This window comes from Paralichthys olivaceus, chromosome 17 (assembly GCF_024713975.1).
Source record: "Paralichthys olivaceus isolate ysfri-2021 chromosome 17, ASM2471397v2, whole genome shotgun sequence".
Classification (NCBI taxonomy): Eukaryota; Metazoa; Chordata; class Actinopteri; order Pleuronectiformes; family Paralichthyidae; genus Paralichthys; species Paralichthys olivaceus.
In genome coordinates, this window is record NC_091109.1 from 4,116,203 (window position 1) to 4,139,809 (window position 23,607).

Consider the following 23,607-nt stretch of genomic DNA (forward strand, 5'->3'; position numbering starts at 1 on the left):
GATGGCAGTGTCACGCAGCAAGTCCCATGGTGTGAGGAGGAGGAGGAGGAGGAGGAGGAGGAGGAGGAGGAGGAGGAGGAGGAGTACCTGAAGATGTCAAACTGTCAAAACTCATCACCTGTTTCTCATCTGGAAAATAAACTGAACAAAACTCAGTCAAACAGGATTCTGGGTAAATTGCTCAAAACTTCTCTCTGGTGTTGAAATGTTTTTTGACGAGAATACAACCGGAATAAGGGTGTTTCACCTTCAAAGTAAAAGCATGACTTTGAGAAGGTTTCATTATGTGGCTGGCATGAATGAGTGCTGAAATCGACTGGATGATACATAACAACGGTTGCAGTAAATCACAGCATATGTATTTATAAATGACGATTAGTGCAACCGATTAAAAATGTCTTAGACAAAAGGTTGAGGTGAAAATGTCTTAATTATTATAATTATGAGATTCTGAAATAAATGTATGGGTGTATAGGCTGTTTATTTATTGTCTTTATTAAAACAAAAGTGTTGCCTCATTTAAATGACTCACCAAAGTTGCAACACGCACATTATGTTGTGTGTTTTGGGTTTAAAAGTTTGAACAGGAAGTTGGACGTGTTTAGTCATTTATAACTTGATGCTGGTCGCTTTATCGCTGTTTTACGCAGAGGTGTGTTTTTGCATCTGACTTTTTTTACCCGCCCCTCGCCCACTCTCACTCTGAAGTGAAGACTGCGCGCTTCAGTTCAATCTGACTAGACTGGCCCACACTTGGCTCCATGACTCCTGACGCACGACAATGCGCACTGAGCCACAGGAGTTTGAGGACTTATCGTTACGCACGGAGTTCGTGGTGAAGGGGACACGGGAGTGACAGCAGCTGTGCGCCCATGGCCTACAAGTGTTTGTTTCTCTGCATCCCTGTGGAAAGTCATTTGAAGATTCAGTAGGAGACGTGTACTGCCTCGCTGGAGTGCCAGAGGAGATCCATTAGTCTGTCACTGTTGGATTTACCAGAGCTCAGAAGGCTTACAGCTGGAATCTGTATAGTTATTTTGCATTTTTGGCACATGTTCCTTCAGTAGCGTAATTACGCGTTTAAAATTTTTGGATCATAACCTGAGCTGCAAAGTCACTTTTGGAGACTTTGGATCTGAATTACGCACGCGATTCCTCTAACAAATGACAGCTACGAGGTTTGTTGCTCTCCCACTGCATCCCCTCAGCTCCCTCCATCGCACCAATCGACCGTGTCACACCTCCACCAGAAGCGGGGAGTGAAAGCCTCGCTGTCCCATCCAGTGTGCCAGCCTTCGACCGCGGGCCACCTGGTCGAGGATGTGGGGCGGAGGTTTCCCGACGTCTGTCACCGTGATCGTGACACTCCTCCTGGTCATCATCAATGTGAAAGCGAGCGGGGAGTATTGCCACGGCTGGCATGACTCCCAGGGCGCGTGGAAGGAAGGGTTCCAGTGCCCGGAGAAGATCGACGCAGAGGACGCGATCATCTGCTGCGGGAAATGCGAGCTGCGCTACTGCTGCTCCAGCACGGACGCGCGGCTGGATCAGGGGAGCTGTGATAATGATCGGCAGGCGCAGGAGCCCGGGACTGAGAGCAAGGAGAACAAGGACTCCGGGGCAGGTATAAACACAAAACTTCTACTGCTGCAAATATTAAAAATGTTAATCATCATACTACCCAATTACGCGCAAAGCAAAAGTTTGGCTAAAAGACTCCCCAAAAGAGGGTAAATTAAGACTTTAAAAGTTATTTAGTGAACCTGAATATGTTGGAATGTGTTTTCAAAGTATATGATGAGTGTCAAAGAAGAGGCCTCACAATATTCACTGTTGATGTGTGACAAAGAAAGACTGTTGGGACAATGCGCTAAAGTTGTTGTGCCAGTGGAGTGACTTTGGTGTCTCCAAAAGGTTGTTTGTTCTCAGCTAAACCTTTGTTCTTAATAGTATTCAATATAAATATCATAAAAACTAATGCGTTAACCAACTCCAAGGGTGAGTGAGGTGGCACCGGGCCCAGGGCGCACGCCCAGGATGTCTCAGATTTAATACTGTAAATCGCAGCCCTATTACAAACGCAGGCCTCCTCTCATAAACCCCACACAGCCACAGTATCTCCCTGTTAAGAGGCATCATCTGCATCGACAGCTGCACAGGAGACAGCAGAGACTCCTCCAGGAACCAGTTAACTGCACTCACAAATGGCACACTGTCTGCACCGTGTTGCAGCACTTTATAAATAGCTGTGTTTGTTCTGGCTCGTAACAGTGCGAGAGGGGCCGGGCTCAGATCACGCTGTCCTCACGGGGATCAAGTTTGGACTTGACCGGATCTTGGACAGTTGCTCTCACCAAAGGCGCTGACAGGCCTGTTCATAAAAAACCACAAATTGCGTTATGTATCGCTTCCTACCAGACTCGTGGAGTCCATTTCCCATCGTCAGGCTGCTCCTGTAACCCCCCACCCCATCACCACCACTGCAGCCTCTTTCTGGTGTCTCTGTGCTTTCAAGGGATTCATACTCAGATCTGTTTTATTCAAGACACATAGTTCCCTAAAAATACTGCACTTAAGAGAGGCTTCATTACCAAAGGAAACATATACATTTCAATTTATATGGTGGATTAGGTGACTACATCAAACTTTTTTCTCAGGCCTGGCTCCTCGTTCATCAATGCTGATATTCCCACATGTTAACCATAAAAGACTCTTAAAGCTGCGTCATATCTGGAGTAAACAATGAATAAGGTGATTGCAGCACTCCAGAGATAGAATAGATAAAATAGGCAGCGCAGGCCCATTTCATAATATCCCTGGAGGATATTATGTCTTCTTCTTCTGGACCTGCAGCTATAATCTGTTATTTGCTAAGACCATCCTGCCTTATCACTGCAGGAAGAGGCATATACATTTCATTCAGTGGCCTCCAGCCAACATAACTTAAAGAAAAGCAGCTTTCTCCTCACCAAGAAGAAAGGAAATGATGCTTTTTTTCCACCACTCTAAGCCATGCTCAGTTTGTGCATTTCTTTCATTTTTCATGTGCTAGCGGCTTATTAATCATCCAGGAAAGATACACATTGCAATGTCAATGGATAACAGGCAGGAAATTATTAATGCGCTCAACATGAAGGAACATATGGTATTTGGGAACAGAAGAATGCCCGTGGGATAGCCGGGGGAGAGTCCAGCCAGTCAGCCGCAGAGACTGTGCCCAAAACAAGGGCTTAGGAGAGGGGGCTGCTGTTCCTGCTGCATGGCTGCCACAGCTCAACCGCAGCAACAGGTGTGGAGGGGTGACAGCGAACAATAGGAGGGTTTCAACCTCCATGTTCACAAAAAAGGGATTTCTGGGCTCAGAAATTCACACAGAGCAAAAGAAAGGAAATCAAGTTACATTATAAGTATAATATTGAGGTACTTTAAATGAATAGTTGTATTTCATGGTACTTTATAGGCCACTACAACTCAGAGGGAAATGCTGTGTTGTAAATTCAACTCAAACCGGTCCAAATGTCTGTGTAAGAGAAACTCGGGAGCAGCAGATAAAAAGTAAAACAAATGAAGATTAAAATTTTATGTAGAGAAAAATATAATCACATAAAACACAGTATTAAATCTATCCTTTTTTTTTTGCATTGGTGCCAGGTAGAGGATGAAACTCTACTGGTGTTAAACATCTCCTGACTTTTCACTCAGGCCACCACGAGGTTCACATTTACAGTGCCGATATAAAGTCAAAGTATTCGTCTAATACTTTGATTTATGACTAAATAAACCCTGAAATACCCCTGAAATTACTTTGTTCTACTACTTAGTTCTACTTCAGATTTAGTGCCGATAAGCAAAAACTGTAGGCCGCATATAAAAGCTAAACACACCCAAGATCGCAAAAAATAAAGCATTTAGCTCAAAGCACCACTGTTCATGCATCCCCACAGATGCTAACTTGGCTAAAGTCTTGTGTTTTTATTTTCTTTATCAGTTCCTGACCTTCAGATTCATCTGGGGCCCAAACTCTAAACTGAAAACCACTGGAATAAACTTGTTAATACTAACATTATCAACTCGACTGGCAACAGTAACGGATTTAAATATGAAGTATATAATTATATATCGGTCACAGGCATTTTTTTTTTTTTGCATAATGAGTACTATTACTTTTGATACTTTACTGATAATACTTTGATTCATTTGTATAAAGAATCTGCGTTCGTCTTCTCACACTCTGCACACATGCTGAACTTTATCGTCCCTCCACCACTGATTTACTGTAAAGCATTTTGGAAAGGAGTTTTATATAAATAAAAAAAAAGGGATGAACAATCATAAGACGAAAGTTTTTACAATTACTAATCCTGAGCAGCCATGTAGAAAAAAGGGAGGTGATGTGGAGGTGGAAGTACAGGAAGAGGGGGCAGCTGAAGGCTAACTGGGACATTTCTGCTCTTGTAACTTATCCTGTATGTTGCCTGTGCAGAGCTCCTGTTAAAACCTGTTTACTGCATGGTGTGTAGCTATGAGGTATAAAAGCCTCTCGAGTTGACGCTGCTTCTCGTCAAAGGGAAATGGGTCAAGGTCCCGGCTTCTCTCGTGTCAGACTCTCGTCCTCCACGTCCTTTGTCAACTGGCCTTACACCTCGCAGCCAAACTAGTGTCCTCCAGCTCCAAACAGGTTCCATGCAGTAATCCTGTTTAATACCCGGCTACTTTTGATGAGCATATTTGAAAAGTTTTCTCCAGACGTGATTCAAAGAGCGCAGAGACAAAAGGAAACTGGAGCTAGTTGCCACCTCTCTCTCTCTCTCTCTCTCTCTGGCATACAGTTACAACTCATAACACATGGGCACATTCAATGCAGAAAAGAAGTGCACCCCGTGGGAACAATACAGCACAACTTATCACTTGTAATGTAACATGGTCATTATTGTGTTTGCGAATGAACGGCACCTCAAGAAGGGACCTCATCTCACCTGTCGCTCCGTTTCTGCCAAAAAAACGTCCACTCCGCACCTTTTAAGGTGCTGTTAGTGAAACAATGTGATTTATTTTCAAGCAAAGTTATTGTCGATGGTGTTTCAGAGTTGTTGTAGCATCTCCTCCTCACTTAGCAAATTTACAGACTGACGCTGAGATCTTCACATACAAACATGTCAAGACTTCTACCTGTTTATTGAGGCCTGTGCTGCAGTTATTTGACCTGATCTGTGGAAGAGTGATTTGCTGTTTTCAGTTAATATCGGAAAGGTCAGGGGGAAGGAGTTGGCCTCCTCCTTTGATTTAAAGGACCGAATAACCCCACATTCAGCTGCATTAAATCAGTCAACTTTAATACCCTTCTTTAAACAGGAGCCAAGTACTGTAACTCAACTTGAGCAACTTATTTTCAAAGGCTCAGTCGTAAATAGCTACAGAAAAAGAAGGGTCACAAATATCTGCTGGCAGGGCGGCTTAAGAATGTCACCCGTGCAAACACACACACCGCTCTGCAGGGTCGGGGAGGCTGGGGACACAGCAGGGCATGCAGGATTAAAACAGATCAAAACAAAGTTAATAACTGCTAATGAGAGTGTGGGGCTCCCCGGGGACTCAATCCCAGTGCACCTTTCATTCTTCTGGTCCAAACACTCCTCTCTGCTCAGTCTTTTGTTTAACTGTCTTACCCAATCTCCACTCACACGTAGGAGCTTTGCTTGTGCAAGGAAGCGAGACATGTGAGAGTGTGAGGCGGTGCTGCTTTGAAGCTTCTTGGTCAATATAAGTCACTATTTTGCCATCAAAACAAATTGCTTCTCTCTCTCTGCAGTACCCATCTATGTGCCGTTCCTGATAGTGGGCTCTGTGTTCGTGGCCTTCATCCTGGTGGGATCCGTGGTCGCCGTGTGCTGCTGCCGCTGCCTCCGACCCAAACAGGAACTGTCGTCAGGAGGTGCGACAGGAGGCGGGGCCGGCGGTGGGCGCCTCTTGGAAACCATCCCCATGATGGCGAGCACCTCCAGAGGCTCGTCATCGCGCCAGTCCAGCACGGCCACCTCATCCAGCTCCTCTGCCCCACCCGCCGCACCCCGCCCTGCTCCCCCTCCTCTCATGCGGGCTCAGGCCTCTTGCTGTCTGCCGCCTGACGCCAGCGTCTTTGTCAACATGCCCACCAATTTCTCTGTACTCAACTGCCAGCAGGCCACCCAAATCATGCCTCACCAGGGACAGTTCCTGCACCCGCAGTACATTGGCTACGCTCACCCTGTGTCCCAAGCTGCAGCCTTCCTGGACCCCACCCATGGAGGATACAGGCCCCTGCAGTCCCCGTGCCCTCCTCCCACCGGAGGGTCAAGTGTCGTCAGTGACCAGAAATACCCTCCAGTAACAGTGTGATGAGGGGCCAACATGTAGTCCACTCTGCCACTTTGTTGCAAAGACTAACTTGTGAAGTTTAACATGAGAGGGCTGCGCCAGAGACCTTTCGGGGACACTGCCAGAGTGGAAAAAGAAAGGCAGGGAGTCAAACTCACATGAAGGACTCATAAAGCCATTGCTGGCAGCAGGGCCTGTCCCGCTATTGTGTGTGGTGTGTGTGTCTGTTATGTATGTGTCATGTGACCTGTTGCCAAGTTGAAATGAGCTAAGCTCAGTCTCTGATGGGGTACAGTGGATGCATAAACAATTTTCTGTCTTGATACAAAGATCAAACTGTATATCGGAGCGTTACACTGCCCAGATGGGTGATAATGCACAGCAAAGTGCAGCCTGCAGCTCAAATCAAGACTGTGCACGTGTTTGTGTTTGCATGTATGTGTATGGGAGAGTGGGAAAAAGGTTTGTTGGCTCGAATCTGCTTGAATGAATGATGACTGGATGATTTATAACAGTGGGCTGTACGAAAAGTGGTTATTCAGGCAAAACAAAACAAAAAAGAACACATGCTGTGTTTATGCCATGTGCACATGTGCACTTGTGAATGGTTGTAAGTGGTTTATACAATACAGTATGTTTGTGTTGAAAGTATGAGGACAGAATGTGAGAAGATGTTTGTACTGTATGTGTGTGAGTTTGTGGGAGTGTGTGAAGTGTGGAGGGATGTGGTCGTATGAGTAACTGTGAGTGAACTGTGTGTGTAATGGGAAATGCAGGTGGTGTGATGTGAGAGGCAGTTGCAATCTCCCTGCAGACCATTTAAAATCTAATGAAGTGAACACAGGACGCAGACTGTGACGCTCAACCCTGCTACACAGCCTCCCTCCTGCCACCCAAAAAGAATAAACACAAAAACTTCTGGCCCGACTGCACTGAGCGGAAACACACAGACACACGAAAAAAAAAAAAAGAAAAAGACAAATTTCATGCAAGGCCGCCAGTTAATGTACGTGAGTGTGTGACAGAGAAGAAGTTAGAGGCTGCTCTCTGAAGATTGAGGTTAATTATACAGCGAAAAACTGCCAAATGTCCCCCCCTCGCTTCTCCCCTGTGAGGAGTGTGTGAGCATGTGTGTTTGTATTTAACACCCCCACAGCTCAGTGCGTTAGCAGAGGGCACAGGCAGCTCCAGGGCAGCTTTGACTCATTATTTTCCACTTAAGAAAAGGCAAAGAAATGGTGATTATCAGTTGTTAAGGAAAAAAAAAAAAAAAGTGAAACCTGCATATTTCTGTTTTGCAGCTGGTAACTCACAAGTAACAGTAATATGCAATTTGAGAAATGTGCTCCACCGAGTGAGCAGCCTGACATGTCCCACTACGACAATACTGAAACCAGTATGTCTGTGTCTCTCGTCTGTACTCCGAGCACAATGTCTGTAACAGTAGGCAGCTTGTGTGTGAAAAGAGTGTAAAGTGTAAAATGGTGGATGAAATTTGTCCTCGTGTTTTTGTCCCCTCTGTGATTTGATGCAGGACTGACACTTTTCATATGAATTTCAGAAAAAATAAACAACTTTTAAAGCAGAAAACATGTGTTGAGGGCTTACGTTACAGTTTTACGTCACTGTCTAGAGTCCTAACTATTAAACGAGAAAGGTTTCGTCTTTTAAAACCCTTTGGGGAAATGTTTGTGTTGTTGTCCCTCCAAGTTACTTCGATTTACACACCAACACTTGGAGAAGAGGCGTGGGAGAAAAGACCAATACATTTGTGTGGTGAATGGGTTTGCAAAAAAGATTATCTTAAATTCTCTTTTTCCTTCGAACACTTACTTACTTGGCTGTAATTACACACATTCACAGACAGTGCTACTACCTGCAGAGGACAAAAACAAATACCTGTCACATCACCCGACAGAGAGCTGAGGAACAATAAACCACAACAATGGACGGTTTAAAACCTCCACCATGCAGAGGTGAAGTTTTGGCAGCGTCCACCACGTCCTCAGCTGCAGTAATGTGGAAACCAAGCGGGGGGGGGGGGGCGTCAGGGAGCCACTGGGGAGGAGTTGAAAAAGCATAAATGGTTCCCTGGCTCTCGCTCGGCTGCGGCCCGATGGATTCTCCATACTGTTGCAGCTGTAGCCGGTTTGGGCTGGGCCACATCCAGGAAGGTGGGCGGGAAAAGGGATCGCCAGCTCTGGACTCTGGTGTCCAGGGGCCGGGGCGTGCAGTAATCTACTGAGGGTCCATCTCTATTAAGTCTCCTGAGCTTCGAGAAGGAGCGTGGGAGAGGTTTGATTCTGTTGATATAGGAAATCATATACATGTCATGTACAAATCAAACCTTTTGTCAAAGCAGACACGCTGTAGCCACAGTTTGACTCAAAAAAAACCCTTGAATGCACGAGCAGACAGATTTCAGTCAACACACAGAGACATTTTGTCAGGCCATGGATTGATTAGATTTAATGATTAGGACTTGAGTGGACAACCCCCCCTTCCCTCCCACTTCAGTCTTGCATTCCTGAAACAGTGTCCTCAACACAGAGAATGCAGACAATGGACTCTACATACGGACAAATCCCGGAGCCAGAAAAACACATGATCCAGGCGAGAGTCTCAATCACATCCCTTCTGATTGAATGCCTATTAGCACTAGTTCAAGTAAAATACTCCGTCTAAGACATGTCTCGACATATGAATACAAAAAACAGGCATTGATGAAACAGAAAAAAAACACATACACATTAATGTTCGCTTTAATAATAATAATTAAAAAAAGTAAAGGAACAGTCCGGAAAATAGAATCCAACAGAACTGTGGAAGAGGGTAGCGCTAATGCCAGGCCTGCTCAGCTGACGATGCCAGTCGGGCAGCATCGGGAAATCACAGGAGTGGTCGGAATAAAACACAGGAACGATAAGATGGATTTTTTTTTTTTGTTACTGGTCAGGGCGAGGAGATGTGCAGCAGTTGGATGAGAGATGTGAAAGCTGCAAAGGACGGGGGAGATGGGAGAGATACGAGGAGAGAAATGAAGGGAGAGATAAGCGAGAGGAGGTCCCAGGGGAGCAGGAGGGGTTCAGGTCCAGTTTGGGGTGAGGTGTGCGTTCTGCCTCAGCGAAGTCTCTGTGGTGTTTGGCAGTGAGGCTTGAGGCTGTGATGGGACGAGGTGGGTGCTGTAGCTGCGGGTGCAGGGCTCCTTCCTGCAGTCCTCGGTCTGTGCTTCCCTCCCTCCCTTTGCAAGAATTCTTTTGCGCTCGCATGTGTGTGTCTGCGTGTGTTTATTTTGATGTCCCCTCCCGTGTCGGCATGTGGTAACAGACGAGCTAAACCGACCTCACGAGAGCAAGATGAGAGGGAACCGAGGAGGCTGACACACAAACACACACACACTGGCTGACACACACATGCACAAGAAACACAAGTGTGTCAATGCTTTCAAACATACATGCACAGGCAGATACAAACGCACTACATTGCGCACAAACAAACACACACATAAACACACAGTGGCATGATCCAAACCCAGTCTGGGGGGTATACAGGTATGAGTAGCAGTCTGAGTCGTCATGTCTGTGCATGGATATGATTGCTCATGCCTGTGCAGCTTGTGAAAGTTTATTCTGTATACTCGGCCTGGTCCCCTCTCTCAAGTTAGTCCTCTATGCGTCAGCTCCACGCCTGACCGTGACCCCCACCCCCGGCGAGGGGGATCAGGTCGTAGTTCCAGTAAGGCCACAGCAGGGGTCGATCACCCAGCGTGAGGGCGTCACGTAGAAGTCTATCTCCGCTGTCGCCTCGATAACCGTTGCTACGGCGAGCCAAAGTCTTGGCCAGGGGTGGGGCTAGATGCTGGGGCGCTGGCGGGTGGTGTCGTAGGAGCGCACGACCTGGGATTGGGACACCACGCCGTGCTCCTCCTGAGAGAAGGCGTAGCCATCTGCAGAGAGGACGGAGAAGAAACATGTCAAACTATGAACCACCTTTGTGCTGGTGGATGTTGTTAATCTGCCACAAATTCATCACTGATATTAGTCTTTATGTATTTTCACATTATTATGTTGGTATTTTAGAATGTTATGTGCTTTCATGTTTCCAATCTAACTAATTCATATTTAAATTGATATTCAGTTCACTATACAGAGAGAGAATGGTTAGAGGAGGACCCGCTCTACCCCCTGAGCCACAGCCATTCACTTCTCACTCCATGTATCGCACAGATCTTTAAACATCACTATCAATATAAGTTTAAAAAGGTTTTGATAGAACAGAAACTGAACAGATTTTGCAAATATCCACAAAATAAAGTGAAACATTTCCAATTCTTTTGAGTATTTCATGTAATAAGAGTGAATAAATAAATAAAGATTTTCTCAGGCAACAATTGCAACAACAATAATTGACAAATGTGGACTTACATTGCAGATGTTAATATTAGGCTTAAAGCCTTGAAGCAGGACTTTGATGATATTATAGTAAATGTATCTGGGAGAAGAAACTCACGTGACACAGTCTGCTGCACCGAGTTTGAGCGTCCTACACTTGAAGGTGTTTTCCTAAAGACTCTTGTCAGCAGATGGGCTCGTTCGTTTAGACTAAGAAAGAAAGAAAGAAGAAGAGCAGTTACATCCCAGTGACAACATGTAATCACTGGTTTACAGGTGATTGAAGAGAGAATCTCCTCTACTCAACGCTACAGCTAAAAAACATCACAGGCTACTGGAAAATATATTTTAAATCAGGTTCATAGACTTTTAATTTCTGAAGCTAACGCAGAATGGTGAGTAGGGAGATACTCCTTCGACCTTCAAGTGTCTTTGAGCAAAACAGGCAGTATACGTGGAAAAAGTAAAAACCTCCGTCAGGGGTCCACACACAGGAGAAACACACAGATCAATAAGTCAGCAACATAAGTGGACTTAAGACCAGAGAGTTGGTAGGAGGTGGATTTGACTCTGACTGCTTCTGACATTCAATTTGAGCCAACAGTAATTCATAAACTGCCTGCAGGGCAACAGGACATCCACAGTAAACTACTCCTCACTCCCCACTCCTCTCCTCTTAACTCCCCCTTTTCCAAGAAGAAGACTGGATCCTCTGTTCTAAGACCACACGCCGTCACGGCCCCTCTCCTCCCGTGACCAAAAATAACTAAGCCTTCTCCAGGTTTTGCACACAAATGCACGTTTGCACATGCACCAATTAAGTTCTTATACTTCTTTCCAGTCTCCTCATCATTATTACAGCCATTATAGTTGTTAGACGAAGCCATCGGATGGAAATCTCACAGTTGTGTCTTTTACTGCCTCGTCAGGGAGTCGTTATCTTTTGGCAATTTCATTTGTAAAAACACATTTTCTATCTTATTTGGCATTAACCAGCGGTAAATTCACACAAGAGGGGGTTTCCTGGCGCTAAGGCAGCCAGGATGATGATCAATGGAGTAGTTATGGGGGGGAAAAAAAGTCAGCCTTCCTGAGTTTCAAATTTGAAGCAAGCAGTTAGGAAATTCTCAACACTGTACGTGACTGTTGGGAACCTTCAGTGGAGTGTGAAAAAAACAGGCGGCTCTGAAGTTTGTTCAAGCTCTCTTTGGCCAAAAAAAATGATGTCTGTTAGAAAGATGACAGCGCTGAGAAAATGATAAAAGACTAAATGGTGGTTGGACAAACAAATGAAAGGCTCATGCATGAGTACGACTCAAGTTCTCCACCAGTGATGTTTCATTCTGACGACCTCCTGATTCAAAACGGTCCAAGGATGTGCTCCGTTTGAACTCTTCCCCCGAGACGCTCCTGTACGCTACCTTTCCTCCTCCTTTCCCGAGCAGACTCCATCCAGGACCTCCCCAGGAACTACAAACACAGATGTGCTTCTTTTCCATTTTGCTCAATTTCCTCCCTGCCCACCCTCGCTTTACCTCTCCTGATTCTAAATGGAGAAGGGCCCAACGATCCTGGATTTAGTTGCAGGGTCAGTCGGGACGGGGGCCACTGTGGTCACCCACTCATCCCTCGTGAACCTGACAACATACCTCAGACCTCACCAGTGATTTCCAAGAACCAAAACTCCTCAGAGAAAAAGCTTGTCCTGGTCGACTCACGTCTGACTCATTATTACAGTGAGACATAATATCAACTCTTTGAAATCCACACTGGAAAACCAGTGTGCAAACATATTCTATTACAAGCAAGGCCTGCTTTAAAAAATATTATCATCAAATACACTTTAAAAATCAAAAGCACTACTAATTGTCATTGCTAATGTATTCACATGTAAGCAGCATTTTAATTAAGAAGCTAGTTCAGATGGTACTAACAACTTTATATGCTGTTGGGTCATTTTTTTATACTCTATTGTATTTGAAATAGTGACCTACAGTAATTGAGCTGCAGCAAGTAAAAACCAACTGCTGGACTCAGTACACAGAACCCTGAAGCTGCATCACCGCTGGTCACCAAGTTTATCAATATTCAACATATCTTGTGTCCAAATTGCACCATGTTAAGACACTGTACTTCCTCGAGCCCTCAACAAGACATATGCCAATTATGGAGCCAGTATAATGAATGGTTCTCTGTACAGACACACAGAGATTTCTGGAGGTAGAAGTTGATGAACCGTCAAAGTAAAATGTAACTAAATCGGATGAATAAAGGTAGTTGAGTAAAAAAGTAGAATTTGTCCAGAGATGTAGCAGAGTTAAAGTATACAGGAGCAATGAATAGAAATACTCAAGAACCTCAACTCTGCACTTGAATACTTGAGAATATATAGTTATTTACTTTTGTTGCAGGGAAACAGTCAAACCTACAAACATACTGTATCTACAACCAGCACAGATTTCCTCCAAACTAAACAATGCAAATGTTTCTAACACAACTCTAGTGACACCACAAATGCCGAGCTACAGTAAACACACCAGTTCTGTACAGCAGTTCAAATTGATCCACCTACGAAGCCATCCAGACAGAGAGGAAGAGGAAAAATATACAAGAGAATAGAAACATCAAATCAGAAGGGATACTTTGAACAAAGGGGAATGAGTGAATGATTCAAATATAAACAGTTAGAGATCTGAAGTCAGTTCAAGGAAAACAGGCGAGAGTCACTCCACAGCAGCTTGTAGTGAAGCACACAGGTCGTCTGAGGTAAGAGTGCAAACGCAGGAGCTACCTCTGTGAGCGTGTGACAGCTCTGGCTCTATGGGACCTCAGCCTTGGCTTTGGCCCTACGGACGGTGCCACAGAGGAATCGGGAAAACCGTTTATTTCATGTACACACAAACATGTGACCTATGTGGAGTTTTATACCAGTGATGACATGATATGGGGATCTTCTTAAAAACTGTATGTAGTCATTCTACTTTAAATACAGGGTTGGTCATTTGTTTGAGAAACACTTTTTTATCTACTTTGGTAAAATCCTCTTCACGTCCTGATGACCATGAATAAATAAAGCTGTACGCAAAAAAAAAAAGCGAGTTGACTAGCAGTTTTCAGGAAGTGCACGTTCATGTGTTTTAGGGGGTGGATGTATCGGTATCCTGCTCTTTATCCCTTTTCCAGGATTACCAACCTAACTCAAAATATCATAGAAAATAAATGAAACTTTAGTTTTGATGACACAATAAACTGGATGGGAATGCAAGTGTTCCCATGATGCTTTGCAGAGTGAATCATATACCTGCGGCCACTGGCGTCCCTAAGTACAGCTGCCCCCGGGTCGACGGCCCGAGCCTCCAACTCCTGCACCTCCTCCAGAAGAGACTTCCTCACGGTGCGACGTGTGCTGTGAAGCAGAAACAAGCTCATCAGACCCACGAAGGAAAGTCTGAGTGTTTCACTTCGCAGACACGAGTGATTCATGATGTAAAGTGCGCGCAAGTGTTGACACAGACTCAGTATGAGTTATGTAAACGCTTCGGTTGACTTAAAAAGCCTCTGTGTGGATTTCCCATGTATTTATGGTCGTGTTCTACTTACGCAGTCCAAGCGAAGTCTTTGAGTAAACACGCAGTCGGCACCAGGACCAGGCCGAGCCAGAAGTGCCAGCACTGCATCACCTTGCCAGCCTGCAATGACAACACACAGCCTCCATTTACTTCTCTCCGGCATTAATTCTATTTAGTATTAAGTCATTTTTCTCTGCAGCGAGCCCAGAGGAACACGCGCTGAGACATTTGAGAGCATACAGAATCAGAGTTCGCCAAACCTGAATACCTCTGATGTTCGCCAAACACATTTAACAGCTTTCTCCCACCCTGCGTCTGCGCCACAAACTGGATTTAACACAATATTCCCACAGCTGAAACACAACGCTTCTCTGATGCCAAAAGATAAAAAACTCTAGCAAGTATCCACACATCACCCCTACCTGTCTCTGCAGCTGCTCTCCCTGACCTTTGACCCCTCAGCCTCCAGGGATTAATCACCAATCTAACCACTGTCTCAATTTGTCCGTCTGTCTCCCCCGTCTCTCACTCCCACACGTCTCTTTCTCCTGTGGTTCCCTCCAGTCTCGCTCTTTCACAACTTCTTAACATTATAACCGGCTCTATCTTCGCCTGCTTGTCCTCGCCTGATCCTGTTAATCCTTCAGTTTTTTCCCTTTATGACCCAATATCTCCCTTTTGGTTATCTGCACAGAGCTCTGCTTTGTTTCACAAGCTCTCGTCTCTTCGTCTCTGGGTGTGAACCTTTAAAGTAACAGTCAGAAAGTACTTTATGCGCTATGACGTCCTTCACTGCAAGTTTATTGGATGTAATGTGTGCTTCCTGTGTCCTGCGATCGGATTCAGAGATACAGAGATAATTTGGCTCCCAGAGGGAAGAGGCGACAAGGAAAATGAATCGGAAAAAACTATGAGGAAGAAATCACCTAGAGCAGCTGAAACCAGATGATCTGAGCCAACTCACGCATGCACTCACTGTGTCTGTTTGTGACAACAGAGGAGCCAAAGGTACACTCATTCTTTACTCAAGTATAAGTACACAGGGTACGGAGTTCAAGCACAATAAGATTTGCAAGCATGATAATAGTCCAGAATGAAATGCGTACAATGTGTTGAATGAAGTATTCTTAAATGTCGATATTATCAGCAATGTTTGAGTTACTACTCCTCACGTGCCGCGCCCCGTCTCTGCAGCTGAGTGTCCCTGTTTCTTTCTGGATATTACTATTGCTCGGCTTTTCACAAATATACAACGAGGAATTATATTTTCTGTGTTCTTTTCCATTTGGGTTGAAATCTGATGTTGGGAAGGTGGTAAAATAAAAAAATAAAAAGGATTCCTTCAAATGCATCAAAATAAAAGTTCAGATATTTGTTTTAAAATGTAGGGAGTCAAAGTAAAAGTCGTCAAAAAAATTTATACTTGAGTACAGATGCCTGAAAAATGTACAGTAACTAAGTGTTTGTACTTTACTTCCCACCTACACACAAAGGCACCAGACACTGAATATATTACATGCTCTTAATACATTTGGAAGATGGAGACAAGCTTAATAAATTTCTCTGCTTTGCTTTTATATCCGTAGAAACAGATTGTTGGTCTCCGCCACTTTACGGTCGACACAAATCACATATAGAGCATTAATTCTGACATTAACAAATTTACACACAGTTTTTCTAAGAACTCTGCAGCTATTTTCCATTATCCGGTCCCCCGTGGACAGATGGAAATATAGATAGCAGGAGTGGGGAGAAATGAGAGAGGTAATGGGGTAGTTAAGTGGGACGATGGAGGGTTGTGGGGGATGGTGGCCGAGTGTCTCTGACCATTCCCCAGTTAGACCGAGCAGCTGCAGAGATATTTGACCGCATTCCTGATTTCTGACACAAATTGAATTAATGGGCTGGGGTGAGTTGAGACGGTCCGGTTCCCTTCCCCTGCCCACTCAGGGGGGCACTCACCTCACCCCTGCCTTTATCCCCCGAACTCTAAAATGAGTCTCTCAATCAAGGGGTCTCAACGAGTGTCCCCCCCACACCCCCACTGGACCCTCGTCGTCATCATCAGCAGCAGCAGCAGCAGCAGCAGCAGCAGCAGCAGCCCACCCTCTTGAGTCAACACCTCCGCAGAGGGCAGTAAAAGACCGGGGGGCTCGGGTGACATGCAGCAGGTGCGGGACGCCTGGTGAGAGGGGCAAGAGGCGCATAAATCTCCCTCCGGGGTTCCACCAGTGCCGACGTGGAACACCCAAGAGGTGAGTCTCATAGGCGCCATACAGTGGAAACCAAGAACGAGGGAGGGGCAGGTGATGGGGGCTGCGGAAAAGAGACGTTGAGGGGTAGGGCTATTTTAACCCCCGTCACCCCCCCCTGTTACTCAAATGAGTGACACATGTCTGCTAGAGGGAGGACTTGCCTGGCCCAGCATGTCGGGGGCGATGGGGATGGTGGGCCAGATGGCTGAGTAGACGGCGAAGAAGACCATCCAGAGCACCATGCTTCCCCACACTGCCAGGTGGGAGAACTGCAGCGGAGAGAGAGAGGGATGGAAGAGAAGAGGGGAGAGATTAAGACACAGAAGAGAGAAAGACAGTGTGAGGTCAAATAGTTTACATACAGCTCGTCTGAATATAGACAACCTTTCCCTCCCTCCTTCCCCTGTCTTCATCCCGCTGTCTGTGATGTGCTGTAAGTGGACACTGTGTGAATTCCAGTGGGTCCCTGCTTCATTACTGCCAGGCTGTTGTGTGGACAGCTGAACGGACAAAGGTGTCGGAGCCCTTCTGTCCATCCTGCCAATCTCTCTCTCTCTTAGACAGCCGTGGTGAGCAAAACCATGTCAAAGGTCGAGCTACTGTCACTTTCAATTCTGACTTGATTTTAATACATAAAATGTGAAGCAAGTGTTTGGTCAGATTCTTCCACCATAATCTCTATGAACAGGGTCTGCTTGTGTATATGTTGAAATTTGTAGGTCGAGGGACAAGCTTTGGATTTTGTTTACCGTTGGTGGCCCGCAGGTAAACAGCAGAGAGGGGAAGGGGTGGAACACATTGAGCGAAATGCATGTTTATTTTTAGTTTTTCTGCATTCGTATGCTGATAGATAATAAAGTTATCTAAAATAATTTTTTTTACCTCTATAATTTAAACTTTTAAGACTAATCAGATCGATGAGACTAAATGTTCTTCATGACTCGAATATAACATTATTCAGGAAATGCATGTGTGCTTTAAATCAGCAGTAATTAAATCAGTCTTTACAAGATTCAAAAGCAAATTCAACGCTTCTTGCAGCTTCTTCACAGCAGAAACCTTCATGTTCCTTTAAGTGTTATTTCATTAATATTTGGATGTTTTTTAAGTTTTATAATCAGTGGATACAGCTGAATATAGCACGAGGCGGTGGAAAAAGAGCTGTTTGGAAGAAGAGCTGCAAGTAACTACAGTTTGAGAAACCTCAAACCTCTGCCACAACATCAAGGTAAACCACATCTCTTCCTAAGTCTTTCCTGACTAAAAAGCATTTAGTCCATGGTGCATGAAATCCTCACCATGAAGCTCTGCTCCTCTTTATTTATCAACAGCTGAGTGTTGTGTTGCTTATTAAAGTGTGTTAATGTTCCTTACCCTGGTCCAAGCTGTGGTCTCCATTCCAGCTTTCAGACACACTGTAACAACCACATACTACACACACACACACACACACACACACACACGGGAGAGGAAGGGCAAATAAAAAACACAATTGAGAAACAAGATTAGTACACTGGCGACTGTGGTGATAATAAACCTTTATGTTTTATAGTAAGCTCAGTCATGTCTGCTGAAATAAGCAGGACCCCCACAGCCACTGGTAGCCTACACACACACACACACACAAAATAAACCCCACTGACATTCACATGACACTGTGGGGAGTAAACTGATAGCGAGACAGCGAGATGGAGAAGTGAATGGAGAGAGGAGATGGATGAGGAGGAGAGGAGACAGACTGGCTAGACGGGACTGGACTGACTGGAGACTCCGAATGGCTCGGAGGAAGCTGCACAACGCTGGTGTGTACACAAACACTGTGCACATTCAAAAATATAAACACAACTGTATGCCAAAAGACACAGGAGCAAAAATATAACACACAAGTAAAATACTTACTGTGTAGACCATGTTCCCAACAAACAGGTAGTCGTTTCCCTGACCGTTGTTGAAGGGCGAGTCTGTGTGGGAAAAACAAATAATATGCATCATGACAAAGTGTGACACAATCCACAATCAATTTACGCTGTTACTGTGATAATTCACTCACCGTGCTCTAACATTTTGAGCGGAAACCAAAAGAGGATAATTGAATGAATCAGTGCGTTGATGCAGTGTCCCCAAAACACCTGAAAGACAGAGAGAAAACAGGTCAGAACACATTTATACCCCACACACAAAAAACTGCAAAACACACAACTTTTTTGCTTCCAAAAGTGCCCTCCTGTGCTCCACACACACACACACACACACACACACACACACACACACACACACACACAGGCACACTCCAAAATGAAAGACTTCCTTATTCTGGCCCTATGAATTTCATTAGGGGTCGCCATGGAAACATCTCAGTCTCCACGCCACTTGTTTACTCGCTGGTGTCCCAAACAAACAGCAGGCATCACTCGTCAGGCCCGCAGACGAGCCGCAACATGTGACGGGTTGGACTCAGAGCGCAAAGATGACAGATTTAACTTTAACTGTCAGATGAAGCACTCGGCTTGTTTGTTTGTTTGCGTAGGTGAACGCAGACTGTAAACGTGTGTGTGCCTGTACCTTGGTGTTGAAGCCCTCTGCATTCTGCGTGATGCGGTAGAGCTGCGGGAATCGGAGCATGTTCTGCTGGCTGCACGGCCGGTCAAATATCCCCAACGTGAACGGAGGCAGTGCAGTAAATATCTGGATCACACACACAAATACACACACATTAGTGACACATAGTGACAGATAAGTTTGTATACACAGACACGTGTACTTCTACTGACTGGACAATGCTAATATCGCACTACATCTACTACTACTACTTCAATCGACGTTTTCAGACATGAACTCTGGAAAATGTTCAGAACATTGGATCTGGTCAGTTTGTCTTTCACGTATGAGGAACACAGCAGGAGCTTGTTCGAGCAGCAGAAAAATGTCTGGAACATTCATGTTAGGGGTGGCACATGGGTAGAGCATGCAGGATGCAGAGCATGACGCGTTAATTATGCTCCAGATATCACATGTTTTTGTTTACAGCACATCAACACGAGCATCGCCAGATGTTCTCAAATCTCATTTTCTTTCTGAGTTGATATCTCTTTCAGCATCTTCTGCGTGTACGGCTCCTCTTATCATCATGAGATATCGGTCTTCTTCCAGTTTTGTGTCCGTCATGTTAGCTGTGAATGTTCCAGACATTCTCCTGCTTTACTCTCACATGGGCTCACTCGAAAAATTATACTAGGTGGCCGACAGGAAAAGTGATAGCAGCCATAGAGACACGCTCTCTCTCACAAACACGTGCATACAAATGTCTGTGTAGAGAGCAGTGATAAGAAAGTAGAGTGAGATTGATCAAGAGATAGGTGGACAGCAAGAGAGAGGGGGATGAACGTCAAACAGGCAGAGGGGGGGAAGATATAGTGGAGAAATGGAGAAGAGTGAAAGAGTAGTAATTTTAGAGGGCGTGTCGAGATGTAAACTCACCACATTGTAGAGGCCAATACACCAGCGCTCAAACAGGATCTGCCCAGAGAAGCCGTTCACAAAGGCAAACCAGAGCTGGGACACAAAGAGAGGGATGAGAGGGGGATGAGAGGAACAATAGCGGAGGGTAAATCTGCCTTTAGGGATGCACTGATAGTGGAAACAGTGCAGAGAGATCGACAAATTCATCCCGCTGGTACCAATACACAAGTAGTAGAGCTTGAAGGATGTACACTGAGCATTTTGTAAATTGCAGAAGATGAAGAATCCATAAATCTTGCACAATGCTTGTGACCTGGGCTCATTTAACTTAGTAGTTTCAGGCTACATCCAGACTACTAAGTTTTCATTTGAAAATGCATCAGCTCTGCTACGGATCCCCCTGGGGTCCAGTTTGGAAACTCTGCTGGCCTCATTTTAGTTTGAAAACTTCGGGGCAGTGTTTTAGTCTGGAGAGGCCGAAACGGGGATGTTTTAAAATGATGACACTCACAACCCTTTGCTGATTGGGTCGTGTTGGTCTTGACGGAACCTTTGCTGATTCGTCACTATCCTATCCCATGACCCTCTTCCAGATTAAAACTGATATGAAGCCAAAACAAAATGTTTTATTTTGAATGAAAATGTGTGGATGAAGCCTCAATCAGAAGATGATGAGGTGCGATTCTGGTGCCTGGTGGGATGTTTTAACAATTTCTGTGATTCTAGGACAAACTGAGATCAGATTTCCTTCGAATGATGTTGCTCAAACACACAATAGGAATTCCTTGTCATCCTCATGAGGAAACCCCTGGAATAAAAGCAGCAAACATCACCTCCGCCTCAGCAGCGTTGACAGGAATTGTTTGAGGCAGAGAGAGACGATGGTCCACTTTGTTTAAAAAAGTCCTTCCAACGTATCATGATTTGGCAAAGACTTATCAATTTTTCAATGTACAATATGCTGGTTGTACTTCCTGTGGCTCCATTAAAACCATCGAGCATGAAGTTTTAAAAGCATTCCTGACGCAGCTTGTGGCTGCCTCTGAAACCACAGTCTGACTTTACAGAGCTTAATTTACAAAAACACAATGCCTCAATGTGACTGTGGCCCAGGGGAAACCTTCATTAACGCCTTGTTTATACACACACACACACACACACACACAGACACACACACAGGCTGATCTGAGGGCCGATAGAGAAAATGTTTGGGGCCACTGGTGGGAGTTGTGGTATTCCTATGGCATACAGTGGAGCATACAGCCTAGGGGTTAGGTCAGATACACAAAACACACACACACACACACACCCATCCCCCTTATTCTGTCTCCTCTAAGTGGACAGAGACAGTCTCTAACCTTTGGCCTAGAGTGCTCTGCAGGGAGCCAATCATGTGAAATAATCATGGATACACACACACACACACACACACACACACACACACACACACACACACACACACACACACACACACACACACACAGTGGTGGTGTGAGTGGGACAGTAGGCAACAGGCTGCAGCTCCCATGAGGACCTGCACCTGCTGGCATCCTTAATGTCAGGGGGAGGGTGGAGCACAGCTGACAAATTCCCCATTACAGACGGGCAGGCATCACACACACACACACACACACACACACAAGTCGACCCTTGGAGCCAAGGTCTCAACGCTGCTGATCTACAACACGTTTTTTTCTGTGTGTGTGTGTGTGTGTGTGTGTGTGTGTGTGTGTGTGTGTGTGTGTGTGTGTGTGTGTGTGTGTGTGTGATGCCTGCCCTGAGTAAAATAGACAGAAAGCAGACACCAGAAGGGCACCTCGTCCATCACTGTCCGCCACGTCGACAAACAGCTGCAAAACATCTCTGTTAATGTAACTGTGTGTGTGTAAGCCTGTGTGTAAGCCTGTGTGTGTGTGTGCGAGTGTGTGTGAAACAAAGAGCATGTGGTGGCAGAGCTCTCACCTCTATAATGTAGAGGACCACATTCTTATAGAAACAGTAGAGGATGCACTTGGTGACACGGTTGTAGCTCCATGCCCCATGGACCAGTAGCAGCTTCTCAAGGTAGGAGAACTGCCAACCAGAGACAGAGAGAGAAATGTCAGCATAGATACTAAGATGAATGATAAGAGACAGAAAATGGCCTGAAGAATGTCACAGGGAGAGGAGAGAGGGAGAGAGCTGAGGGGAGAGGACGCTGACTGATCAAGATAAGTTGTGTAAGACGCCCAGAGGTGAAGAGATAAACTAAAACAGTGTAAGTGACAGAAAACATCTGCGTGAGAGACAGACACAGAAAAGACAAGACTCCTGAACCCTCAGGTTATTTCAGCCTAATCACATCTTTTCAGCTATGTAGATAAGAAACATAACAATCATCTATCTATTACAAATCAATAGAAGTCTCCTATCACAGTTTTAAAGTGACGTCTACAAATTGCTTGTTTTGTCTTACCAAAGATATTCAATTAACATAAAAGGAGTTACACCAACCCAGATATTTTTCTCCATTGTCTCCTTGCTAAATTGACCATGGGCTGAAAATAAAGATGGATGTGGCATCCGCTCTTCTTTATCTGTTAAAAAAACATTTGTGTAAAATTGCTTCTACAATCTTGCTAAGATTAATCAAATACATATATTTACTTGTATTTCTCTTCTGTCTCAGAATATAAAACTGTTAAGAGCTGTGAGTCTGTATTGACCTCATGATATGCGAGTGGCCCCTGTAAACAAACTCTCCTTTCAGTTGTCCCCCCCCTAAAGGAAGGTCAAAGGTCAGGATTAAGTGAACAGTGAGCAGATGAGGATTCAATGTCTTGCCTAAAGACACCGCAGCAGTGTGGGCAACCAAACACGCATCCATTATCTATGCTCACGACTCCATGATTCGTCCGCAGCCCACCTGTGCTATGGAGTAGTCAGAGGAGTTGGTGGCCTGCATGCCCTCGTTGCCGCTGATCCCCACTCCGACGTGAGCCGTCTGTATCATGCCCACGTCATTCGCACCGTCACCTATCGCCAGCGTGATGGCCTTCACGTGTTTCTTCACCATGTCCACGATCTCGGACTTCTGCAGCGGAGACACTCTGAGGGAAGAGTAAAAAGAAATAGGTAGAGATGGTTTATGTTCAATTCATAGAGCTCTCAGCTTTAGGGGGTAGAGGTCAAGATATGGGAAAATAAAAAAAAGAAATGCAAGCAAATAACAGTCATGAGTTAAAAATGAAAAAGAGTTGAAAGAGAGAAAAGAGAGAGACAGATAAAGGACTGACACAGCTCTGTTTACTGCTCTTCACCTGGTATTAGGAAACAATGATTCACTGTTCTGCTCAAAAAACCGAGAAGCTCATGTTTGATGCGTTTATGTATGTGTGTGTGTGCTTGCCTGTATACGTGTGTGTGTGTGTGTGTGTGTGTCGGGGGAGCTTCCAGTGGTACTCCACCCTCTTGACCTGTATCACTGATCCTCTGTCTATAACCGGTTCTGTCTCTCCGCCAACAATGGAGGACCGAGCTCGATTACAGATGCTTCCCCTCAGGGCCACTGCTTGCTGAAGCACTATGGGTATTTTTCTT

At 45.1% G+C, this 23,607-nt stretch overlaps 2 protein-coding genes across 12 annotated transcripts in view; one reads left to right on the top strand and one right to left on the bottom strand.

Annotated features, from left to right (window-relative positions):
- The first annotated feature begins 640 nt into the window (after positions 1–640).
- Positions 641–7,944, top strand: LOC109641774 (protein shisa-2). The gene is made up of 2 exons (XM_069512698.1): positions 641–1,624; positions 5,810–7,944. The coding sequence occupies exons 1-2, from the start codon at positions 1,321–1,323 to the stop codon at positions 6,373–6,375; spliced, it is 870 nt and encodes a 289-aa protein (XP_069368799.1). The 5' UTR covers positions 641–1,320; the 3' UTR covers positions 6,376–7,944.
- Positions 7,945–8,795: 851 nt separating this feature from the next.
- atp8a2 (ATPase phospholipid transporting 8A2) overlaps positions 8,796–23,607 on the bottom strand; it is a 48,474-nt gene continuing 33,662 nt past the window's right edge. For 10 of the 11 annotated variants that reach the window (XM_069512693.1, XM_069512690.1, XM_069512692.1 and 7 more), the window contains 12 exons: positions 22,934–23,117; positions 21,991–22,101; positions 20,047–20,121; positions 19,132–19,254; positions 18,620–18,698; positions 18,469–18,530; positions 17,944–18,000; positions 16,731–16,838; positions 14,346–14,434; positions 14,047–14,151; positions 10,864–10,955; positions 8,796–10,300 (listed from right to left, as the gene is read on the bottom strand). In XM_069512693.1, the coding sequence (XP_069368794.1) occupies positions 10,206–10,300; positions 10,864–10,955; positions 14,047–14,151; positions 14,346–14,434; positions 16,731–16,838; positions 17,944–18,000; positions 18,469–18,530; positions 18,620–18,698; positions 19,132–19,254; positions 20,047–20,121; positions 21,991–22,101; positions 22,934–23,117 (1,180 nt within the window). In that variant the 3' untranslated portion in view covers positions 8,796–10,205. Of the gene's footprint in view, positions 10,301–10,863; positions 10,956–13,282; positions 13,314–14,046; positions 14,152–14,345; positions 14,435–16,730; positions 16,839–17,943; positions 18,001–18,468; positions 18,531–18,619; positions 18,699–19,131; positions 19,255–20,046; positions 20,122–21,990; positions 22,102–22,933; positions 23,118–23,607 lie in introns of all 11 variants that reach the window. The other variant, XR_011238971.1, reaches the window with a different exon arrangement.